The sequence below is a fragment of the Triturus cristatus genome, chromosome 1_2 (assembly GCF_964204655.1).
Source record: "Triturus cristatus chromosome 1_2, aTriCri1.1, whole genome shotgun sequence".
NCBI classification, from domain to species: domain Eukaryota; kingdom Metazoa; phylum Chordata; class Amphibia; order Caudata; family Salamandridae; genus Triturus; species Triturus cristatus.
Window position 1 is genome coordinate 522,130,649 of NC_140580.1, and position 25,046 is coordinate 522,155,694.

At 42.4% G+C, this 25,046-nt stretch overlaps 1 protein-coding gene across 2 annotated transcripts in view; it reads right to left on the minus strand.

Moving 5' to 3' along the window:
• The window catches only part of ABCC2 (ATP binding cassette subfamily C member 2), a 354,899-nt gene that overhangs the window by 14,747 nt on the left and 315,106 nt on the right, over positions 1-25,046 (minus strand). For both annotated transcript variants that reach the window (XM_085606294.1, XM_085606296.1), the window contains exons 25-28: positions 17,434-17,633; positions 2,140-2,266; positions 1,709-1,810; positions 262-405 (exon numbers count right to left, since the gene is read on the minus strand). In XM_085606294.1, the coding sequence (XP_085462420.1) occupies positions 262-405; positions 1,709-1,810; positions 2,140-2,266; positions 17,434-17,633 (573 nt within the window). The remainder of the gene's footprint in view (positions 1-261; positions 406-1,708; positions 1,811-2,139; positions 2,267-17,433; positions 17,634-25,046) is intronic.

The following is a 25,046-nucleotide window of genomic DNA, read 5'->3' on the forward strand; positions in this document are numbered from 1 at the left end:
ACAGTAGACAAGTGAACGAAAAGAGCGGACTGACAGACCATACAAAAAGTATATAACATGTATAACTGTAGTCAAATCAAATGTCTTAGCTAACAGCCAACCTAAAAATTACTAACAGCCTGCCAAGGAAATCTGTATTAGCACAATTCAACAAGCACGTCTGTATTAACAAGTTTATCATTCCTAGATAATTCCTAAAACTGGGATATTCTTCTGATTTACAAATCTAAAGTCACCTTTCTGGAAATTTTAATCACTCACTTTTTCATTACTCTGAATGTCACAAGATATTCCATGCAACACCAGGTCCAATTCTGGTCGGTACCGAACCTTAAAGTCAATGAACTGGATCTCTCCTTTGTCCGGCCAGTTTTGTGGAGGGCGATGAACCGTCACCCATGGTGCCTGAAATATCATACAAACAAGGATTACAGATCTTGAGGCCCCAGTTTCCACCTCCACCAGTGAGACAGGTTTACAGGTTAAATCCCACTACCTTTAAAGAGACACAATTTATCCATCTTGTCTCTAGTAGAGAAAAGGGAACCACCTGAGTTAGAGGGCTTGCCCTTAGGCCTTCCACATTTAGATTTCAAGCAAAAGGTTGTAGACTCCTGCTGTGGCAATGAACTAAACAGAATAACTTAGATAGGGTGTCCTCATTTTATTTTGAATAGAAAGGTGCAGGAAGTGAGGCTAGAGGGCCATAATATCAAACTTTCACAAAGGAAGTTACAAGGAAGTTCAGCAGTTACTGAACAAGGAATACGTGATGGATTAGAATGACAGTTTACAAATGTGCTTAAACTAATTTCGGGAATATTCCAGATATTTAAAAAGCAGAACCTCTGCAGCGACTGAGGGCCAGATTTACTATGCCCTTGCATTGAGTGAGAGTTACTGTGCCACGCAAAACCACATTGTGTGGCTTAGTAAATCCAGAATAATGCAAGGTATCGCAAATCACTGTGTCGGGAAGGCGTTCCATGGGTGGAGCATGGGTGTTCCTTTGCATGCACCCATGGATTTCGACACAATCCCAGATTTACTAAAGGTAGTAAACATGGGACTGCATCAAAATGGTACGCCTTCCACACAGAGGTGTAACAAGGAGAATTACCTTTATTTCTCCTCGTTATTTCCTCTTTCTACATGTGTTGCCTTCTACAGCACACATAGAAAGAGGAACATGCCTCTAAGGACTGTTTTTGTGCAGGAAGGTGTCCCATCCTGCCCAAAACAATCCTGCCTGTAACACAGGCAACTGTTGTAAAATGGAGCAAGGGGACCTGCATTGGTGCTAGGCACCACTCAGTGCGCCAGTGCAGGGAGAGAGCAGGAATGCATCCTGTATGCGTCACTGCGTGACAGGGAGAGAGCAGGAATGCGTAATACAAGACGCAGTTCTGCTCTTTCCCTGTCACGCAGTGTGTCGTGTTGTTGCGTTGCGTGGCATTTTGATAAATTTGGCCCTCAATAATTAGCAATGATACAGAAATTATTCCACCCATTCACTTCACCTCTAGTACCCCAGTGGCGATCAAGGAGGGTACTACATGCTACATGTGGGATCACATGTGCACACGGCTTTTGAGTGAGCACGCTCTGCTAATCTCAATGTGAAGCGGGCCCTCTTCCTGATTGGTGGCACAACGATGAATAAGGCAACCATAACATTACCTTGACGTCTTGTTTATTCCCTTCTCACCTCATTCTCCACCTCGATGTACTCATGGACTCGTTCCACGGCTACAATGTTGGTCTCCAGTTCTGAGGTCATCCTCACCAACCAATTCAGTGTCTGAGTTACCTGTGATTGACACATGTAATAGCAAATAACTTTCAGGCAAAGGAATCCACCACTGACACCAGTAAATAGAATTTAATTACAACCATATTCTATTTGATATAAATATGCAGCACGTCCATAAAACATGACAGTAATTTTATAGCGCTTCATGCTGGAAATGCTATGAGGAGATATTCTTGCACTCAGCATTATATTACCAACAAATAACGTTTTCCACGTGAGAACATTGGACAAAAGACCTTCATGAAAAGCATAGAGCCAATATAGACGACTGATTATTGAACACAAAATTGTACACATTTGACAGTTGTTTTGTGGTTGTCACTCACATTTAGAGCGGAAGAAATGGACAGACCAACAATTCCGCCACTAAGGTTTCCTCTGGCAAGCACAGCGAAAAGAGCAGCAAAAAAGACAGTGAGGTTTCCAAGAAACTCAAGGCGAATGGCCAGCCACCTGCAGGAATAAGAAAACAAAATGGAACTGACTTTCTTTTTACCAGCAGCAGGTATGTTGTCCTTTACTCCAAGACAACCTGATCCTCGCCTGTTATTACAGTACGTTCATTGTAGTTTAAGATGCAAAAGAGTTACACATTACACAACTGAACATTTTTGCATTAATATTTTATTAACGTCACATGACAAATTATTATGCAGACTAAAAAAGGTTTAAAAAATCTAACTTAATAAATTTAAATGTTATTGAATAGCAGCCTTCTTAAAACTGTAACCCCAGGTAGTAAACTGAACCGGACTGCCCCATCCCCTGTCCTGTAGGAAGAATGCTGAATACTACACAGTTAAAAGAATAGAAGTTACTATCCACAAAAGCTCTTACAAAGAAAGCGGACTGATTTTAAAACGCATGAGAACCCTGCAACAAAATTATGCACTTTTACATTTTACAATTGATACAAACACTGACTTTACCTGCACAACTAAGGGGCATACTTACAATGGGATTGCGCCAGTGGAATGTCTCTTTTACCAATGTTCCGCTGGCGCAATTCCGTGCACCATATTTACAAAGTGGCGTTAAGCCACTTTTTGTGGTTTTGTAAATATGGTACCCTTTCACACAGGTATCTGCGTGAAAGGGGGGTGCAATGAGTGTTTCTGTGGGCGCTACACCGCAACACCTATTGCTTTTTGACACTGCCCCAGATTTACAAGGATGTGTAGATCTGAGGCAGCCCCAAAAACTAACACCATGCAATAGCAGGTCTTTGAATGGCGCAATTAGGGGAAATACTTTTATTTCTCCTCGTGTTTGCTTTTTCTTTGTGTGCTGCATTCTGCAGCACAAATAGAAAGAGCAATAATGATTGTTAATGAACAGGAAGGTCCCTTCCTGCATGTAAACAATCATTCCCTGCAATGCCGGCACACTTGCACTACTATGGCACAAGGGTGTCTGTGTTGGCGCTAGGCAGCTAATTTTAGCACCAGTGATAGGGAAAACAAAGGGGTGTGCCGAATTGTTGTAAATGCGGTGCATCCCTGCATTTTGGAAATGGCAGTGCACTCCACTGCACAATTTGCTGCAGCACCGCGCTCCGCCATTTTCTTGTAAATATGCCCCTAAATTTTCAACGAAAAACATAAATATATCACAGAATGTGAAAACTCAGCACTTTTTTTTTTTAAACACTGGAAACAGTGTGCCCTCTTCAAATTTGTAGGTGCTCAGACTTACATTCCCTTCACTTAGTATACCTAATGAATAGGGGTTTGAGCAATGTAAACACTTTTTTCATTTTATGAAAAATACTTTTCCACGATGAAACGTTCCTGAATTTCCATGGCGAATATTGGTTTCACTTTACCACACATACTACACTAGAGCTTCTTCAGATGAGACCTCTGTTACCACAAACCTCATTTCACTCTGGTTGATTCACGAGACACAATGAATGATTTACATATCCATACATTCAGGTGGGGGGGAGGCACCAAAACCCAAAAGGATTTGGTTCATATATTTCCAGTGACTTATGAGCTGATATGTGATTTAAAATAACTTTAAAGGAACTCTTTTTTTCTTTTTGTGAGGGATATGGTATTGGCCTTGTTATATAATGAGTAATACTGCAGGAGGCACAATTTCATTTCATTTCAACTGGAGACATTAAAAAGATGTGTATGTTTCACATTGATCAAATGGGTAGGCTAATAATAACACATATTTAATTCTTAGGTTGGGTCGGCGGTACACTTCACTCCTCTGGCAGAGTTCGCAGAGTTTTGCCCATTCCGTGGTTCACTTGGAGCAAGGAGTTTCAGAAAAACTCCACCAACCACCAGGTGGCAGACTTTTTTGTCGCACATGGCTCGCCAACACTAAGTTGATAAGCGAGAAAATCGAGTGCTAAACCAAGTCCCGGCGAAATGTCTCAACTTAGTGCTTTTCCTGGATACATGCTGAATGCAGGTACCTAGGGTCCCAATAGATTGGACTGTGAGGGGCAGACTGGCAGGGAGGTTATTTGAACTATGATGACAGTAATAGGATCTCTGTTGCTAATGGAGGTGATAGGCTATATCAGCTAGTAGAGGAGCACTGGTGACTGCTACAGTAGGGCAAGAGTCTGGAATGGCCAGCTGAGAGCTTAAAAGCATTAGTTCAGGGCTGGGTAAATGTCTCTCAAAGCTGACTAAAGGTCTCTTGTAGTCTCTGAGGGCCAGGAGGCAGTAACTTATAGTGGGACAAGGGCTGTTTAAATGTAAATTTGTAAATGTAAATTTGATACTTGTATAGCGCACTACTCACCCGCAAGGGTCTCAAGGGGCTTGTACGAATACCGCTGTGGAACCCATCCTGGCTTTCCCTGTGAGGCGTCCACACCTGGGCACCCCCAAGGTGGAGGCCAGGCATCCTTAGCGTTGTGGGGGCCGTTGTGGAGATTAAGCAAGCTATTGCCCAGAGTTGCAGAGCGCGACTCCATGATTGGAATAGGCACCAAGGCGAGAATTATCAGGTCCGTGGAATTTTTGAGCCCAAGACCCGCCGAGGCGGGGAATTGAACCCTGGTCCCGGGCTAGACCTCTGCATCAGGGTCTGCCGCTCTAATCATTGAGCCACACTTAAGTGGTGGGAGGTAAGCTCCGCTCCTCTGGTCGAGTTTGTGAAATTTTTCCCACTCTGCGCTCTGGAGCATGGAGTTTTGGTAAAACTCCACCAACCACCTTGTGTGGAGTTTTTTTCTCAAATGCGGTTCGTCAACATTAAGTTGGTGAGCACAAGCAAGAAAATCGAGTGCTAGACAGTCTCCCAGAGAGATTACTCAACACGGGCGGTCGCAGCAGGTCCCTAACGCTCACATTGAGAAAGCTGTTGTTTGAATATAAAATTTACTCGAGCAGCAGAAAGAAGCAGCACCTCTGGTGCACTGAGTGGTGCCGTTCACACTGATTTTAAAGCGCAGGACAAGCTCCTAGCACTAAAAATCAGAGTGGGCAGTGCGATAGAACTCCGCCACTCGTGGAACTATACAGAATCTTTTGAGTTTTTAGGTCGCTCAACGGAATTTCACAGAGGTAAATACCTTGCAAGTTCCGCCCACCCATACAATAGAGGGGCAATTGACAGACTCTCCCCTCTACAAGTAGCTTACCATGAGCTCAAAGCTCGGACAGACCTTTCTAAGGGCTCGCTGAAAACTTACACATAGTTAGCTTAGGTCTAACTTGGGATACCTTAGATTTAACCAGGGGTCTTTATATGCTGGCCAAGGGTCAGTGAGCTCTAGCTAAGTGTTAGACCTGGTATACCTGGTGTGGTTTTCCCCTAATATTTTGCCTTCACACCTCCTGTTTTTACCAACTTCGTTTTTGCTGGCCTTAGGACTGCTAACCAGTGCTAAAGTGCTTGTGCTCTTTCCTTAAACATGGTAAAATTCACTTTTACCCAATTGCCAAATTAATTTTACTTGTAAGTCCTTAGTAAAGTGGCAATACATGTGCCCAGGGCCTGTCATTTTAAAACTACTAGTGGGCCTGCAACACTGTGTCTCGGACCTGCCACTGCAGCCTGTGTATGTGCAATTTTAAACTGCAATTTTGACCTACCTGGAAAAATAAACCTTTTCCCAGGCCCCAACCTTCCTTTTTAATGCACATCAGTCACCCCTAAGGTAGGCCCTGGACAGTCCCATGGGCAGGGTGCAGTTTATTTAAAAAGTGGTATATGTACTTTTAAGTTTTACATGTCCTGGTAGTGAAAAACCCTTAAATTCGTTTTTGACTACTGCAAGGCCTACCTCCCCCCTAGGATAAGATTGGAACTACCGTATTACATTTTATAAGTGTAATCTCCAAATTGGAACGGGTAAACCCATCATGCTTGGTGTCTCTAGAAGCAATTTAAAACCCCACCATATGGTGGAGTCAGATTCTAAATTGCAATTCTGGCAATGTCTCCTTTAGAAAGTTCATGATATAGGACAAAGGTGGTGAGATGCACTCTAGTGTAATCCAATTTTATTTTTCGTTTTTCATGTTTCTATTTCTTCATTTCGCCTTGCGAAGGCGTGCATGCTTGTTAGCGCTCCGCCCAATTGCGCTGCAATTATAAAGCCGAACATGAAGGAGCCACATGGTTCCCTTCCAAGCTGCACTGCCTAACGAATCCAATGAATCAAATGTATATTTCACTCCTTAGTTAATCCACATTTCACTTCCTTTTTATTCTTCTATTTCACCCTTAATTTATTCAATCCATTTTACTCATTTTCTTCACCATTTTTTACAAAATACACAGGAGCATCGGATGTTTCATATGCCACGATTTATTAAAATATTAAAAATACCCAATGCATTTCAGGACAACCCTTCATCAGGGGTATCTAGAAAAAATAATTTAAAACAACCGCCAGTCCAGTAACGCCCGTGATACAATACATGAACTCAAAATAACTCATTATAAATTCAAATTACTTAAACAGTAATTAATTAAAACCTAAACCATGATCTGGTCACCCTATTGCTCCCTGCACTCTGCATATGTCACGTAAATTTGTGCAGAGTTGCTTTACAGCTCGTAACCCTGTATTCAACTCCAAAATCCTCATTTTATCTTTGTACTAAAATACACTAAAACTCTTGGAATACGCTTGTGCCTCCACGCTTATCGATATCTGATTTTATTTTACTAACTTCTCAACAGCTTCCACAATGCGCTTACTAATGCATGTGCTTTTCTAGCTTTTAAAAGCTTAGTTCGGGGTCATGTCTTGTCATTCTTTTGCAGTTTTTTCTTCTCCCTTTTTAGACACCCATATTTCCCCTCAGGTGATCTGTCACATGTCTTGATACTCGTACTAAATTGTGAACCGGATTTCAACGGATGTATTAACTATTTCACACCAACGTACTCAATGTCCCAGAATCCTATGGGAATGTCTAAGGCAAATCTTTTATTACACATTGCGCTTTTAATTGAATCAATGGCACTTCGAGCTGTTTCTGCATTCTTCGCACAATGCCTCTGTTGTGAAACGTTCTCTGCCCCTGGTAAATGCGAGGTCTGTTCCACCGGTGGTGTGTTTATTTACCCAGCCCGTGGCGCATGTAGCAACTCATGGCCGCCCGTGCCGATGGAGGAGAGGTCTGTCTAAACACACAAGAAACCAAAAGCACAAACCTAACATAACGAATGAGAAAAAAAAAAGTATTACTATCCTACTACCTCTATGTATCTAATCCTGGGTTCCGGAGTATCGTGCTACTCGCAGCAAAGTGCTTCAGCACCTCATCAAGGGTAGCAAGCCCTATATCAATACAATTTACAATGTAATCAGTAGCTGCCCCGTATAATTCCTCGACACACCTGCTTGGCCTGAAAGTCTAATAACTTGGCTATTTTGCGTATGCTGAGATGAGTGTTTATGACACCGATTTAGCATGCTCAACGTGCAATAAACTGTCGCTCAAACACGTCACACATAAGCAGTCTGTAAGGTAAGAAGGTATGGCAGCCACCATGACGCTGAATGGCACCTCCGCTTATTTATCATCTCTTTGACATCCTCAGCTGCCCTGTAAACCCTTAATCAGTGCTTTAAATGACCAGGAGCTGCCCGGTACTGGGCGCTTGTTTAATTTGAAAGTGACAGTGCCTGCACGACTGCAATACATTTTATGGGCACTTCTCGGAAGGAAACAGATACTCTGAATAGTGAGTACCTGTATTTCCATTTAAAGCGCTGCCCATACTACTCCCGGAACCCAACACGTCCCCATTCTGCGACGTTCAACACCTGACTACTTCTTCTTAATTAACTTGCAGCAACTGGGTTTTTTATGCAAAAAGTCTAGACACGCTGCCATGTGTATAAATACGGCGCACAAATAAGATGTAACTTAACGTGAGTGTAACGTGACGCTTCGTCGCGGCCAAGTGGCTTTTCTCTAATGGGTAATAGTCACTACCTTACCAGCCCATGGGCTTCATAGAGCTCGGTGGCGGCGCTGAAGAGGGTCAGCATGAGCCGCAGGGCGCGCGACCTGCGGCCGGGAGGCTGAGAGGCAGCACGGATGAAGCAAGTATGGACGACGAGACCATGGAGGACCCGAACCACGACAGCTGGGAACAGCAGGGGCAGCCTTGCGAAGCAGACAGCACCGGCCAAGGGGGCACCAGGCCCGTGCCCGCAAACGGGGAGCCCCCGGGGAGCGGGGCAGCTAAAAGCGGAACTGCCCTTAACATCAGCACCACTGCCAGCAAGTTCTGTGAGTGTTGGGGAAGTGACGGGAGATTTGGGGTGCAGCAAAGAAGCTGGGGTGGCGGAGAAGGTTGCCTGGAGGAGTACCCAAAGACTGTGAATGTGTGCCTGAACTAGCAAGGTGGAGTCCTTGTAACTGTCTGGATATGAGCGTTCTTGTAGGAATGTGGTGTGCTGTCAGCCCAACCAAGACTAGCACAGCTCGGGATTGTCCAGGGTATCCAACCGGTCCGGTGAGCCCCCGGCTCGTGCACCCGCCCCCAGCAAAGCCCACACGCCTCCAACTCTCCAGTGCAGGCTCTCAGCACTTGCAGTGTCCAGAAACACTAAGGAACCTCGGAAGCAGGGCAGCATGTGCTTCCATGCCTGGGCAGAGGTAGAGCTGAAGGGTGAGGACATTGCCAGCTGAACGCGTGCACATCTCCTGTCCTGCGTGCACACAGACTGGGAGGGAGCGAGGGAGCCGACCCGTACACGCGTGCACATCTCCTGTCCTTGCACGCCTGCTGTCTTTTATGCTAACGTCTTCAGCCGTACGCGTGCCCATGTCCTGTCTTATGGGCGCGTGCACATGTCCTGTCCCCCTTCGGCCAAGAAACCGACAACAATAGATCTCGCCAAGGCGAACAGCGCATGCGCTGCGTTGCTAGGCGAGACCTAAAAAACAGGTTTAGTGCTCCCTGACACTGTAATGCTTGGTCAGTGAAGAACTTGTAGTCGATTGTATCTTTTTCTGCACGGAGTTTACACACACACTGATCTGACAAGCCAACACAATCTTGTCCTGCAGAACATCCCTGTAGTTAGGACAGGAACCAGTAGCGGCTGGCAGTGAACGACCGTGGAGGGGCAGGGGTGGGGGGGAGGGATACAATTTTTTAAAAAGTCTTACCTTTTCTCTGGCCGCAGCCTTTCCTCCGTCTTGTTCAGCTTTCTTCTTCCTGCAGTCTCGGCAGCAGGAAGCACCCGGATCTTCAGCTCCCCTGAGCCAATCACAGCGCTCAGAAGGGGAGAGGGAGGCTTTGCATGTCCTTCACCAGGTTGTGTCATGCAGCCTGGTGGAGAACATGCAAATTGCGCATGACTGTTTGGTCGGCCCAAAAGGGCCGGCCAAACAGTCCTGAGCACTTAGGGAGTGTGCAAACCACTGCTCCCCCTGTGCCATCAGCCCCTGCCAGTCCTAACCCAGCACTGCAGCTACAAAAAATAAAATGATAATAACGACGCAATTATCATTTTATTATTTCTGCTCTGACAGCAGTGGGGCGACGCTCCTCCGCCTTAGCAGAGGAGCGGCCCTGACAGAAACTGTACAGTGCTTCGTCACTTCACATCCATCCTGATCCGTAGCAGAATGTCCGGCCTGTCAAGTACAAAGGTCAGAGTTTGGGCATTCATGTTATAGACAAAAACTGTAACGGGTGATTTCAAAATCAAAAGTTCATCTGACTGCTTTTGCAGCACCTAAGAACAAAAGTGCTCATATCCCAACCAAACACAGCCTTTCACATGACTCTGGAACTATTGAAATAAGCATTGCCCAATGCCAGTAAGTCTTGTGTATAACTAAAAGTGCCTTTTTAGTTCCAGGTTGATTTAAGCACTCAGGGGCAGATTTACAAGCCCCTTACGCCACTTTTGCGTCACTTTCCCATGTTAAAAGTGGCACTAGGGGCTTGTAAATCTGCCCCTCAGTACCTTATCATACACACTGTCACTCTGTCTAACACCCATGCATCCATTCATCCACCCACTGACTCATTCTTGCATTCACCAACTCAACCATCCACAAGGAGAAACTGAAAAACATATGCAAAATAAGTTGAAAGAGTGCAAGTAGAAAAAGGAAAATGCTGCTGCTTAAATTTGATGCCCATATGCTTATAATACATGGGATTCTGTAATCCCTGTATGATTGGCAGATACTAATTTCTTTATAATCAGTGATTTGTGACAAACTAAGTCACCGATTATAAACTGGCTTGTGTTTCTACACGTTCCAAGCTACTTTTCTTTTTAAAACTGACTTGTATTGAACTGTTTCTAATATCTATTTGCAAAAAATATCTAACAGGCTTTTGATATGCTTAATTTTGCACTAGAGATTTTATTTTTAGTCTTCATGTTTGCAAACATGCTCACTATTTAGTATGAAAGATTTATGCATCGATGCGAATCAACAATTGAGAAAAAAGGTGGGACAAGCAGGAACCATTATCCAATTAGAAGCAACGTTTTTTAAAGAGCAATGACAAAAGCCAATCAGAAGTTGGATGCAGGCTGTAAGCCCCCTGACTGAATACAACCTGTCGAGAGACAGTGCATACGCATGCTAGGTTAGACCTAAAAAAACACTATAGAAAATAACAGAACTCAGTAAGGAAGCTTTATCAGGATGAAGCACCAGTCTGAGTGTTGAACCAGACAACTGAAGTGAAGTGAAAAACAACTCCTGAAGTCATCTCGGAAAGCAACAACAGTAAAATAAATGTTTACAAGAAGATAAAAAAAACTATGTAAACACACTACTGAGGTCTGTGTCTCATTTTTCAAAAACATCAACGTTGCATTTTTGATTTAGCTTTTTTTACACATAAAACAAGTTTTCTTAAAAAACAAGTACTTATTGTGTAATTATATAATAATGTACTTTAAATATTTGTTTAGTTAACATGTACAATGAGTTTTATTTAGATGGGAAATACTTCTTTCAAAGATGATTCCTGTGCTTACTATATAGTCCCTGCCAGCTTTGACCACTAATTAAAATATTGCACCTTTTGCATTGCAATAGAAGCACTCCAAAGGATCACCAAAACGTCGTAGGAAACTTTATTTTGTAAGATCTGATTTCATTACAAGACCGGAGGCTACCATTATGCAAATACTTTTATTTGCTGCCCAAAACATGCAGCCTTTTAAAGAATGTAAGTACATCATAATAAGTAGAACGTTGACAACATGAATAGAGTGTATAGGCTCTCATCTTCTTTTGTTCGCTGCTCTGACACAGCTAAGTACTCTTTTCCATCTGTCCTGTCTGTTTATGATTATTAACTCATGATATTTAACCAAGAGTGTTTTTTACTATTTCTGTAAGCTTTCTTATCAATATTGAGGTCTGTGTTTATATCTATTATTATAACATTTTGTTTATACAGAAACGTTTTTTCTTTATATATATTGCTTATATTCTTAACCAAACCTTTATTTTCAGGGTTTATTTATCCCCCCTTGTCCAATTTATGGCAGTGAGAATACTCTAGATTTTTTTCATAAATAAACATCGATCTTACGATCGTATTATCTCAAGACATGCCCTAAACTCAATTCTCGAATATGCCCTGATCTCAAATCGGAATTTGCTTCTAACCTCCCGGCCAAAAAATGATTTAAAGTCTTAAGCGTTATATTTAAGAAAAAATATACGATCTTTTGAGCCGATTCGGAGCTTTGTTTTTTTCGACTCAGTGTCCTAGCAACATGCTAGGAAACGAGACGTGCTTCAACAGGAAGTCGCGTCTCCTTTCAGATGTCAGTTTCCATAGCTACGCTGCTTATACAAGCGCGTTAGCTTAACTGACACAGACGGAGCCTGATACGGAGCCGATGCCTCTGAAAAGAATACATTCAAAGACATTTGATGCAAGATCGCCACCTGGTGGCCTTCTGTCGTACTGAAAATATCTAAGAAGTTTTAAATGTGCTCCGGTTACATTGCAAGCAATGTTTAAACTAGATTTCAGCGCTGATCAACCACAACCGTAAACACTGCCAGGAGGAAATACCAACATCTGTTTTATTTTGTCACGGTCTAAGCATTTTCAAGGCTACTCTTTTAGCTTTTTTGGAATATAACTATACTTATAGAAATGAACCCTGACGCTAATACCCCTCAGACAAACAAAGAACCTCTGGGGGATAATTTATAGAAATTAATCGATGAAGAGGTCAAATCATCAGTTTGGGAAGCAGTTAATGCTGCCCTACTGAAAAGGAAAATAATTTCTCCCCCGCAAGAGACGTACTTCTCTCTTTCTGATGGGGACTCCCCCTCTGGCAGTGCACCCAAGATTAGGGGTAAAGTACTTCAGAAGAAAAAACACACGAAAGAGGCATTCACTCATGCTATTGAAATTGGTAGCCCCCGCGCTACAATAGATGCTGGTGCTCATAGCAGCACAATAGAGAGATCCCAGTTCCCTGGGACTGGGAGAAGAGGTGCCCTTAGCGGCATTATAGAGGATGGTATTTTTTACAATACCAATGATTTTATTGATGACTCCGACCTAGAGGAGGACAAATGTATTTTCAATCCACAAGATACCCCTGAGGATCTTGATGAAGACTTGGATCTACGCTCAACTTCCTCACTCACTGTTAAAGATTCCTTTGGTCAGGAGATGTTCAATCGCACTGCCATTCGACACCCTCGCAGCAAGGAGTGGTGGCCTATGTCTCACATGGGTAAATATTTATCAAAATGGGAAAGAAAACCATTGGACAGAGAGACACACAATTTATTGCGTAATGAGTGCCCTCGCCCCTCTTCGGAGGACAAGATTTGCAATACCCCAACCTTGACCCAGAATTGATCACCTTCCTTTTTAAATCAGGGAGGCACCCAAGAAAAGGAATTGAAAGATGCCTGAAGCAATGTCAAGATAAACTTCTTGATGTTCTGGGCCCACTCTCAAGAATACTTGATATGACTGAACAGGCCAGATCTAACAATACTCCCATCGACATTGAACTTTTGAGGGGATGGGCTCAATGCGCAATTTGTTTTGTTGGAAATGCTAACGCCAACTTAATCACTGAACGGAGGAAGGCTGTCCTACTTAGAATGAACCCCAAACTCACGGACCTTTCCGCGAAAGAGGACATGTGTGATGCTAAAAGCTTGTTGTTTGGTGATAACTTTGTAAAATATTTGGGTAAATACGTTTCCACCTTCATTGCCTTCAGTAAGGCGCAATCCAACATGCGCAGAGTTTTTGGGGAAGACCACTTTTTGGAAGGGCTGACAGGAGGGGACAACCTGTCAGCTGTGGTTACTTCAAGTCCCAATTCTACCCTCAAGAAGGAAGAGACACTCGTCCTTACAGAGGAACCCGATCAATCTTTTATCCCCAGAGAGGAAGAGGTTCAAGGACCCGTGGCGGAAGATCAAGGTTCTCTAACCAATCTTTCCAAGGTAAGTCTGAATTCTTCACTCCCTTCCCAAGTGGCTGGGAGATTCAAGCATTTTGCAAACAATTGGTTCAGAATCACTCAAGACCCATGGGTTTTAGAAACCGTAACTGGGTTCAAGATAGATTTTTGGAAGGAACCCTTCCAAAAGAAAATTCCAAAAGAAATTATTCTAGACAAGGAAAATTCAAAAATAATAGAAATAGAAATTTCTCAAATGCTAGACAAAGGAGCCATTGTAATAATCCCACATTCAGAAATTTCAAAGAGTTTCTTAAGTACCATTTTCCTCGTCAAAAAAAAGGACAAGGGCTGGCGTCCCGTCACAAATCTCATTTTTTTTTAACAATTTCCTAATATACAGACATTTCAAGATGGAAGGTATCCATCTTTTGAGGGACATCTTGCAAAACAGGGATTGGCTAGTAAAGTTAGACCTGAAGGATGCATACTTTACCATACCCATGCACAAGGGATATCGCAAATACCTTTGTTTCACTTGGAAAGGAACCCTTTATCAATTCCAATGCCTTCCTTTCGGCCTATCTTCAGCCCCCTGGTGCTTTACCAAGGTCCTACGTACAGTAGTCAGTTTTCTCAGAGGGAGAGGAATTCGTCTAATAATTTAGCTAGACGATATCCTTATCATGTCTCAAGAGAAGTTAGAAATTACGAAACATTTAAATACAACCATGAATCTCCTTTAAGACTTGGGATTCATCATAAATATGGAAAAGTCTATCTTGCTCCCCCCACAAGACCTAGAATTCCTTGGTTTCAACGTGAACACTGTTCTTTCCAATTCAACTTTCCCTCACAAGAAGGTTACCAAGATAAAAAACATGTTTCTCATATTCTTTCCAAAGAATCTATCCATTTAAAAGATCTGGTCAGGATCTTAGGACTACTTTCATCATCTATCCAGGCAATATCACCAGGTCCTCTCCACTACAGGGGTCTACAAAGATTAAAGGCTTTGGGCCTGAGGAAGGGGCTCTGGTATGAGGACTCCCTTCCTCTCTCACAAGGTGCCTGAGAAGATCTTCATTGGTGGTTGAAAAACCTCCAAGCGTGGAACGGGAAAGCTATCTTCGGGAATGTACCAGACTTTACCATAGAATCAGATGTGAGCAATCAAGGATGGGGTGCCCACCTAAAAGACTTAGAGACCGGTGGGAGGTGGTCTCTGGAAGAAAAATCCCTTCACATAAATTCTTTGGAGATGCTTGCAGCTCTGAATGCAATCATGAGCTTCAAGGAAGTTTTAAAAAACTCAAATATACTGATACGTTTAGACAACTTCTCAGCTGTCTCTTATATAAATCGGCTTGGGGGCGCAAGATCAAAATACCTGTCAGACCTTGCCAAAAGAATATGGGGGCATATTATCAAGACAGGGGATAAAATTATCGCCGTTTTAGCAGCAGAAAACTGCCGCTAAAACGGCGATAATGGGCTTGATAATATGCTCTATGGAATTCCAATTGAAGCCCAGGTTAGATGTGAAGGACATCTAACATGGGCTTCAATTGGAATTTCGTAGAGCATATTATCAAGCCCATTATTGCCATTTTAGCGGCAGTTTTCTGCCGCTAAATCTGCGAAAATATTATCGCCTGGCTTGATAACATGCCCCATGGTATTTTTGCTGGGAACACAAGATTACCATAAGAGCAGAATTCATCCCTGGCTGTCAGAATGTGAGAGCAGACTGGAACTCACGTTTCCTCCACGATGCAAGCGAATGGAAATTGAACCCGGAGATCTTCTCACAGATCCAAGAGGTTTGGAGCCCGATACAATTAGACCTATTTGCCAGCAGGTTGACCCACCAAGTCGAGAGATACTTCAGTTGGAGACCAGACCGATACGCATCAGGAGTGGATGCATTTATCCAATCTTAGGAAGGGTTCAAAGCTTGCGCCTTTTCCCCCTTCTCAATGATTCAGAGACTATTGTGGAAGGTCAGACTCGAGTCTTGCTCAATCATTCTGATAACCCCCTTTTGGAAATCCTAGGTTTGGTTTCCGGGGGTGATATAGTTAGCAGTAGACTTCCTTCTTCTGATTCCCTCATTCCTGGGCCTTCTCAAGGGTCCAGTCGGAGAAGAACACCCTTTAGTCTTAGAAGGGTAAATGAACCTTCTTGCTTGGAGGATATCAGGAATTCAGGAAGATATTCTGATCTTTCAAGAGAAGCTAAAAGCCTACTGGAAGATTCATGGGCTCTAGGTACAAGAAAAAGATACAAGGGCATCTGGAGAAAATGGTCTTGTTGGTGCGTGGAGAGGGATTTGGATCCTGTACTTTGCCCTCCTCAACAAATAGCTAACTATCTTGCTCATCTCTTTGATTTAGGTCTTTCCTTTAGAACTATCAATTTCTTCAGGTCACGCTCTCATCAATAACCTTGCCATCGGTAGCAACTCCCTTGTCAAAAGAGTTATGAAGGGTATTAGACTAAGAAGACCTCCAAAGGCACGTTACCATTCCCTTTGGGATGTTAATCTTATTTTTAATCTTTTCCTTTCCTGGCCTGCCAACAAAGCACTCTCCCTTAAAAGGATCTCAATGAAATTGGCTACTCTCCTATGCCTAATTTCCTTTAGAAGGGTTTCTGATATTAGTGCACTGGAAATCTCTAACAGATTTTACTCATCTGAAGGGGTCCATTTTGACATCTGGAAAAGAACGAGAACAATGTCTGAAACCATCTTTTATCCTTCCTTCCATGAATGTGAAAAACTATGTGTTGTAAATTGTATGAAATGCTATGAAAACAAGATTTCAAATTTTAGAGCTATTGGTTGCGATCAACTCCTTTTATCTAATGTGAGACCTTTCAGACCTGTAAGCTCAGCTACCCTTGCCAGGTGGATAAGGATGATTATGCATGAAGCTGGAACTGACCTATCTAAACTGGGAGCTCACTCTTCAAGGGGTGCAATGGCTAGCAAAGTATTCTGGGCAGGAGGTTCTCTTCCCGAAATACTTAAAGCAGCAGATTGGTCTAACGCAGCTACCTTCTCTAAGTTTTACTTGAGACCAACTGAGCATGTTAGCAGTGTAATTCTACATAGCTTTAAACATGCATAATGGTAGCCTCCGGTCTTGTAATGAAATGACGATTCTCCAATTATTATGCAGAGAGAATCTTGATTTCATTAAAGACAAACGGAGGCTAACATTATCCCACTCTCCTCTCCCTGAAGAGGTTTGGGTTCAACTTCATTTACATCTTTGATGTATTATTACTTTTTTCTGCTTTTAGATTACTATAGTAATACATTATTGTACATTACTTTAATAGTCCTTCTACATGTCACTATACAATGTGCCTTCTTATCCTCAGATAACAATATTAAAGACTAAATGGATTTTCTGGAGTTTCTTCAAATTATACTGCTGTGTCATCGCAGCCCACGAGGAAGATGAGAGCCTACACACTCTACTCATCATGTTGTCAACATTCTACTTATTATGATGTACTTACATTCTTTAAAGGGCTGCATGTTTTGGGCAGCAAATAAAAGTATTTGCATAATGTTAGCCTCAGTTTGTCTTTAATGAAATCAAGATTCTCTCTGCATAATAACTGGAGAATCGTCATTCTCTCTAAAGTTTACCCATGTATTTACAAACACAGTCAAGGCTTACAATCTCTGAACTCTCACATTTATTGAGCCCAAACCCTCAGGTTGCCTTACCTGTTGGAGACAATCCAGGAATACACACTTTTTGAATTTATGTCGATGGTTCTCTCGTTGTGTTGAAGGAATCGGTCCTGATGGCCATAGGCACGGATAACTGATAATCCAGACACTGTCTCCCCAAAGTGGGAATAAATTGGGGACCTCGTGACAGAATCCAAACGTCTCAGTTGTCGGGAAGTGGCAACATAAAATCGCTGAAACGATTAGAAAAAACTATAATAAGCATGTTGCATTTGAACAATCATTGATTTTCTGGGAACACATTGAAAGAATAAAGTATTATTCTTATTCACATTAAACTCATGCATTTGAATGGCAAATTTAAAGTGTGAAGTATCAGTTTACGAACAGTCACTTGCACACATCCAATTGCTTAGATCTTGAGCCAAATGTTTTTGCTTTGTGTGTTTAGGCAGGCCTGTTCAAGTGGTGATATCAACCTGAAATTAACTGAATTGTATATATACTTTAAAAATTATGTAATTATACGTAGCAGCAACAACGGTTTTTACAATGTACATGAAATACTTTTATAATCTGTGTTTATTGCTATTTTTTTTTACATTAATTATTTCCATTTTTGTAAAGCGGTATTAGGAACCAAACACAAATAAATACCTAAATTGACAATGCATAATATTTTCTACCACCAGTGGCCAATATTAGATAGACCTATAGTACACAATTGTGGGAGACCATATAGAAGCTAAAATACAGACAGGTCACAATATCATAACCAGAATATCAAGAAGCAAAATATTGTGTAGTGAGGGAGATATGGATTTACTATTCTTAACGCCACATCTACATACCTTGAAGACATATATATAACCAATGTGAACATATATATATCCAATTGCAAAGCACCCAAAAGTGAAGTCGCCACACACGGTCATGTTGTTATCCTTTTAATTGCAGGACCAGCAGAGTTAACAGCAGCGAGAGTTCCAGCTCAATCATGCCAAAGTCCCAAACGCGTTTCGGGTGTCATCTTCACTTTTGGGTGCTTTGCGATTGGATATATTAGCGGCCTGCCCAGGTCGCGAGGGCGCCCCGCTGCAAACCATGCGGCTCCAGCGCCTCGACTACATCGGCGCTTGTGGAACGGCGTGTTCATTTTGTCAGGATTTGATAGTGCAGTGCCATGACATCAAGTGAGTACAGCTACCCACTGAGGAATCTGATATTTTAATCAAAGGTGAAAATTGCGGCATCCACTAATGGAACATTGAAATTAAGAACTTCAACTACCACAATGCCTAGTGTGCTCACGCCCACAAGGGCGGTACTACAAAATCCATTGCAAGTGCGATGGAATCACTGCTGCTCGTCCTCCATACAAGCCGAAACCAGTGACAAAGGGCGAGATGACGCCCGAAACGTGTTTGGAACTTTGGCATGATTGAGCTGGAACTCTCGCTGTTGTTAACTCTGCTGGTCCTGCAATTAAAAGGATAACAACAGGACCGTGTGTGGCGCCTTCACTTTTGGGTGCTTTGCGATTGGACATATATATATATATATATATATATATATATATCCAAACAGATGAGGCCCATTTCAGAAAGCAAAGCATTTATTCAAAGGCAGCAGCACATATTTCCATATCCTTACGCGTTTCAGCCTTCGCCTTGATCACAGGTGGAAATACTTAAAATTGCTGCTCCATGCCCATTGTTAATGAGGCCACCCTGAGGGGTCGGGGGCTCCTTGTGTTTGGAGACTTTTCGTGTGGATTAAATCGGGAGCATGACCCACTACAGTCACTCGGCCTACTTAGGAAATGCAACGGCGGTGAAAAGAGGTGACTGTGTGGAAGGGAGTCGAAAAGTGTGACATCCCGCTTTTGACCATTCTGAAAAGGAAGCATTTTACAGAGGCTAACGTTAAACATGAGCACTTGCAGGATTTAAAAGCACATGGCAACGTGATTAATAATTTTATTACAACAATGCAGGTACAGAGAAGGAATTGCTAATACCAAAGCTGAAAGAGAATCTATCGAGATTCCATGCAGAATTTACCCAATGACAGTACAATGCATTGTGGAACTTGTATTTCAAATGTATCAGTCATGTGACTTCACGTATAAATAGCATGCTCTACGCACTTTGCAATTTTAAGTATTTCCACCTGTGATCAAGGCGAAGGCTGAAACGCGTACGGATATGGAAATATGTGCTGCTGCCTTTGAATAAATGCTTTGCTTTCTGAAATGGGCCTCATCTGTTTGGATTTTCGTTTGGTGGGCTGCTCCATGCCCATTGTTAATGAGGCCACCCTGAAGGGTCGGGGGCTCCTTGTGTTTGGAGACTTTTCGTGTGGATTAAATCGGGAGCATGACCCACTACAGTCACTCGGCCTACTTAGGAAATGCAACGGCGGTGAAAAGAGGTGACTGTGTGGAAGGGAGTCGAAAAGGGTGACATCCCGCTTTTGACCATTCTGAAAAGGAAGCATTTTACGGAGGCTAACGTTAAACATGAGCACTTGCAGGATTTAAAAGCACATGGCAACGTGATTAATAATTTTATTACAACAATGCAGGTACAGAGAAGGAATTGCTAATACCAAAGCTGAAAGAGAATCTATCGAGATTCCATGCAGAATTTACCCAATGACAGTACAATGCATTGTGGAACTTGTATTTCAAATGTATCAGTCATGTGACTTCACGTATAAATAGCATGCTCTACGCACTTTGCAATTTTAAGTATTTGCACCTGTGATCAAGGCGAAGGCTGAAACGCGTAAGGATATGGAAATATGTGCTGCTGCCTTTGAATAAATGCTTTGCTTTCTGAAATGGGCCTCATCTGTTTGGATTTTCGTTTGGTGGGCTGCTCCATGCCCATTGTTAATGAGGCCACCCTGAAGGGTCGGGGGCTCCTTGTGTTTGGAGACTTTTCGTGTTGATTAAATCGGGAGCATGACCCACTACAGTCACTCGGCCTACTTAGATAATGCAACGGCGGTGAAAAGAGGTGACTGTGTGGAAGGGAGTCGAAAAGGGTGACATCCCGCTTTTGACCATTCTGAAAAGGAAGCATTTTACGGAGGCTAACGTTAAACATGAGCACTTGCAGGATTTAAAAGCACATGGCAACGTGATTAATAATTTTATTACAACAATGCAGGTACAGAGAAGGAATTGCTAATACCAAAGCTGAAAGAGAATCTATCGAGATTCCATGCAGAATTTACCCAATGACAGTACAATGCATTGTGGAACTTGTATTTCAAATGTATCAGTCATGTGACTTCACGTATAAATAGCATGCTCTACGCACTTTGCAATTTTAAGTATTTCCACCTGTGATCAAGGCGAAGGCTAAAACGCGTAAGGATATGGAAATATGTGCTGCTGCCTTTGAATAGATGCTTTGCTTTCTGAAATGGGCCTCATCTGTTTGGATTTTCGTTTGGTGGGCTGCTCCATGCCCATTGTTAATGAGGCCACCCTGAAGGGTCGGGGGCTCCTTATGTTTGGAGACTTTTCGTGTGGATATATATATATATATATATATATATATATATATATATATATATATATATATATATATATATATATATATATATATATATATATTCACTGAAAAAACCATAGGTTTCAGGGGTGTTATAGTTAGCTGGACTTTTCACTTGTACAAAACCATTGAAATTCCCCCGTTATAGTTAGTTCAGCTAACTATAACTCGCGCGCCCGCAATGCACTGCTGATGACGTCACATATTACATCACTCATGACATGGTCAGTGACATCACTCATGACATCACTGATGACATCTCAAATGACATCACTGATGACATCACTGATGACATCATCCAGTGAATGTGTGTTATTCTGAAAATTAAATATGTTTTATATATGTATATGTCAAGGTCGATGGAAGAATAAATGGGTATATAAGTGTCTAAATGGATGATTTGTTTTTGAAAAATTGATTGTGTAACTGACTGATTAAGTGTATCATAGTGAATACATGGCTTAGTGAGTAATGTTTAAATATGTAAATATCTGTATCAGTCTCTCACTTTGTGTATAAGTGGCTGCATGGGTTGGTGAGTAGCTACATGGGTGTCTATATAGGTTATTAGTTGGTTTTTTGAGTATCAGTCTGAGTGTCTGCATGGTTCGGTGGGGGTATTACGTAGTGCATAGGTGCATGAATGAGTGACTCACTGTTGGTATGTGTTGAACACAGTATGTGTGCAGGACTGTATGGGTGGATGAGTGTGTGTATGGGTGTGTTAGTGAGTGAATGACTGTCTCAATAGTGTCTTTATGAGTAACTACATATGTTTTAAACTAGTATATGTGACTATTGGTGTATATATGTGAGTATATGTGAGAGTGAGAGATTGAAAGAGTTCCTGTATGAATAAGTATGTGTTTCTATAAGTGATTGTTTAAAAGACTAAGTATGTGTAAGTTTCCGTAGAAGTAAGTGTGGTGGTGTGTGTATAACTGTATATGCAAGTAAATGTATGTTTGATTCTTTATTAGCATGAGTGACTATGTGTGTGAGTAACTCTATGGATGAGTGGCATTGTGTAACAGGATGTATAGGTGTATGAGTACCTATGATGAGTGAGTACATGTATGAGTGACTGTATTGGACAGTTGGTGAATGAGTGGATGTGTATGTGGATCTTAGAATTACTGAAGAGGTTGTTGTAACTGGTATTGGTATGTCCATTGTTTTGAAAATTTTAGTCTCTATTTTTGAATGTGTGTATCAAAGGTTATATTAGGGTGAGAGGAGGTCTGCCACTCTATCACAAGGATGATGTCATCAGTGATGTCATCAGTGATGTCATTTGAGATGTCATCAGTGATGTCATGAGTGATGTCACTGACCATGTCATGAGTGATGTAATATGTGACGTCATCAGCAGTGCATTGCGGGCGCGCGAGTTATAGTTAGCTGAACTAACTATAACTGGGGAATTTCAATGGTTTTGTACAAGTGAAAAGTCCAGCTAACTATAACACCCCTGAAACCTATGGTTTTTTCAGTGAATTTCTGAGGTTTTTTAAATGCTAATTCCTAACTATAACGTGCCTGAAACCTATGGTTTTTTCTGTTAATTTCAAAGGTTTTTTAAATGCTAATTTCTAACTATACCTACAGAGATAGGACATGTGAAGAAAGAAGAAAAAATGCACAGAAAGAAACAAAAGAAGTGCAGAAAGAAGCAACAGAAGTCCTCAAATACGAAGATAAGTGCAGGAAGAAGGATAACGTGCAGAAAGAACAAAAAGAAGAGCAGAAAGAAGCCTTGTTGCAAAATCATCCTGTACCCTCAACTTTTTCAGACGGATACTGGTGGTAACTGAGTCTGACTAACCAGTCCTAGAGCCAGTGCTATGTTAAAAGACACTTAGAATACAGTGAAAACACCTACATACACTAGGGAACATTATGCGTTGGGGTCCCCCTGTGATTAGCCTTACCTCCTCTATAAGCCCCTAGTATATAATAGGGCATGGGGATTAAAACTACCTCTTAAAACAGGCCACAGGGCGTTTTTGCACACGTTAACTCAGGCCCCGTCCCCTCCTTTCACCATTGTGTAAACACGCCCTGTGTCCGTTTTTAGTTGGGAGATTAAGTTCATTTGAGTCCTGAGGGTCCCTAGGGTCCAACTAGCCCACTAGGTACCTCCAGTAAGTGCCACAGAGCTGCGTTGCAGAGAGGTGTAAAAAGTGGCACGGCCTGGACCACCTCTCTGCAATGCAGCTCAGTGGCGCTTACTGGAAGCACTTGGTGGGCTAGTTAGCCCCCAGGGGCCCTCAGTATTGAAGGGAAATTATATCCCCAATTTAAAACGTGCCATGGTGCGTGTTTGCACACGTCACCTCAGGCCCCGTCCCCTCCCTTCACCACTGTGTAAACGCGCCCTGTGGCTGTTCTAAGTTGAGAGATTAAGTCCCCTTGAATCCTAAGGGTCCCTAGGGTCACACTAGACCACTAGGTACCTCCAGTAAGCGCCACAGAGCTGCGTTGCAGAGAGGTGTAAAAAGGGGCTTGGCCTCAGAACACCTGTCTGCAGCGCAGCTCCCTGGCGCATACTGGAGATGCCTGTTGGGGGCGCGTTTGCAGAGTGCTGCATGGAGGGGGCATGGCCTCCGGCACGATGCCAGTCTTTTATTTATTTTATTTTTTTAAGAAGGGGGGCTGTGTGGTTCCCCTTCTTATTCTAATTTATTGGCCCTGATGACCCCATCCCCCAGGGCCTGTCTCCTAATTATATTTTTTTGACCCCAATCCCCAGGGCCGGCCACTGTTTTTTATTATTTTTAAAAAATATATATTTATAGACACGCCTAGGACATGCTAGACAAACCGTACGTACCTATCACCATGACGATTTGCGTGATATTCATTAAAAGGCGACTATGCATGCAATTAATCCACGTGGAATGTATTTACACCACTAGTGAAGCTCTGACATGTCTGATGCTCTACCGTGCCTAATCCCGGTAGACACCCTTGTCGTTTATTTATACAAACATGGGTAGCTATTGACGGGCACATTTAATACACATGCACACCAAGCCATTCAAAGGGGATTCGACAAAAATTCGACCAAAACTATGCAAGAAACCCCCCTCACAGTTAATAAAACACACATCCACTGCCGGATGTGTAATACTTTTTATTTTACTCTCTGGAAAGGGGACGAACATCACTTGCGAGTCACAGCGCGCTCCTGACAGAGCCCAATGCTGTGTTACACCCACCATTGCCTGCCGAGTGCCACACACCTCTGTATTGTATTCCACTAGCTAGTGCATATGCTATGACACTCTCTAGCCCATGTGCACTGTAACACCACCCCGTGAAAATGTCATGCCACACTTGTCTTCGCACGGGTTATATTGCCCCATCTAACGTGCCTTCCTCGATGCCTATGTTATAACGCACAGTGCTATGCCATACATATTACAATTTGGGATCCATATCTTTGTCACAGTGCATATGCAAAGTTACACTCCCCAGCACATATTTTATATTACAACTTTAGAGACTAGTTAGGTTACACAACACTGCCCTGTGCATATTACACTCCAAGGCGCATATCGCATAGCACGCGCTAGTGCCTGTGCTATCTCGCGCTCTCCAATGAATCTGTCATTGCGCACAATGTATTGCATATTATATTTCACGCCTGGTTCATCTTATATCACACTTTTTGGTGCATAGTTTATACCATACACTATATCTAGTTTTCATTTTCAATCGTGCTCTCAGGACTATGTTCTATATAACACTGTGTTCACCTACCCTTTTCACGGGCATTACATTTTGCGATAGGGGGTGGAGGGTCAGGGGGTGTTTTTGCCAAGTGAGCCCGGAGTCACAGTCACTAACGTCTTCTTCTTCCTGAATAAAAGTGAGATTATGCTGCTTACTTGTTCATATTTTAAGTAGTTTGCACAGACAAAATGTTTTAAAAACAATAAAGTTTCTAATACCCGCCTTCTCTGAACAGTTAGCTTGCTGCCCCGTCCCCCTCCTCCCTATCCTCTGTTGTGTGAATCCATGGACTAGCCTCCTCCCTCCTGCCATGCATGGTCTGATGTGCTGCCACTGCCCTCA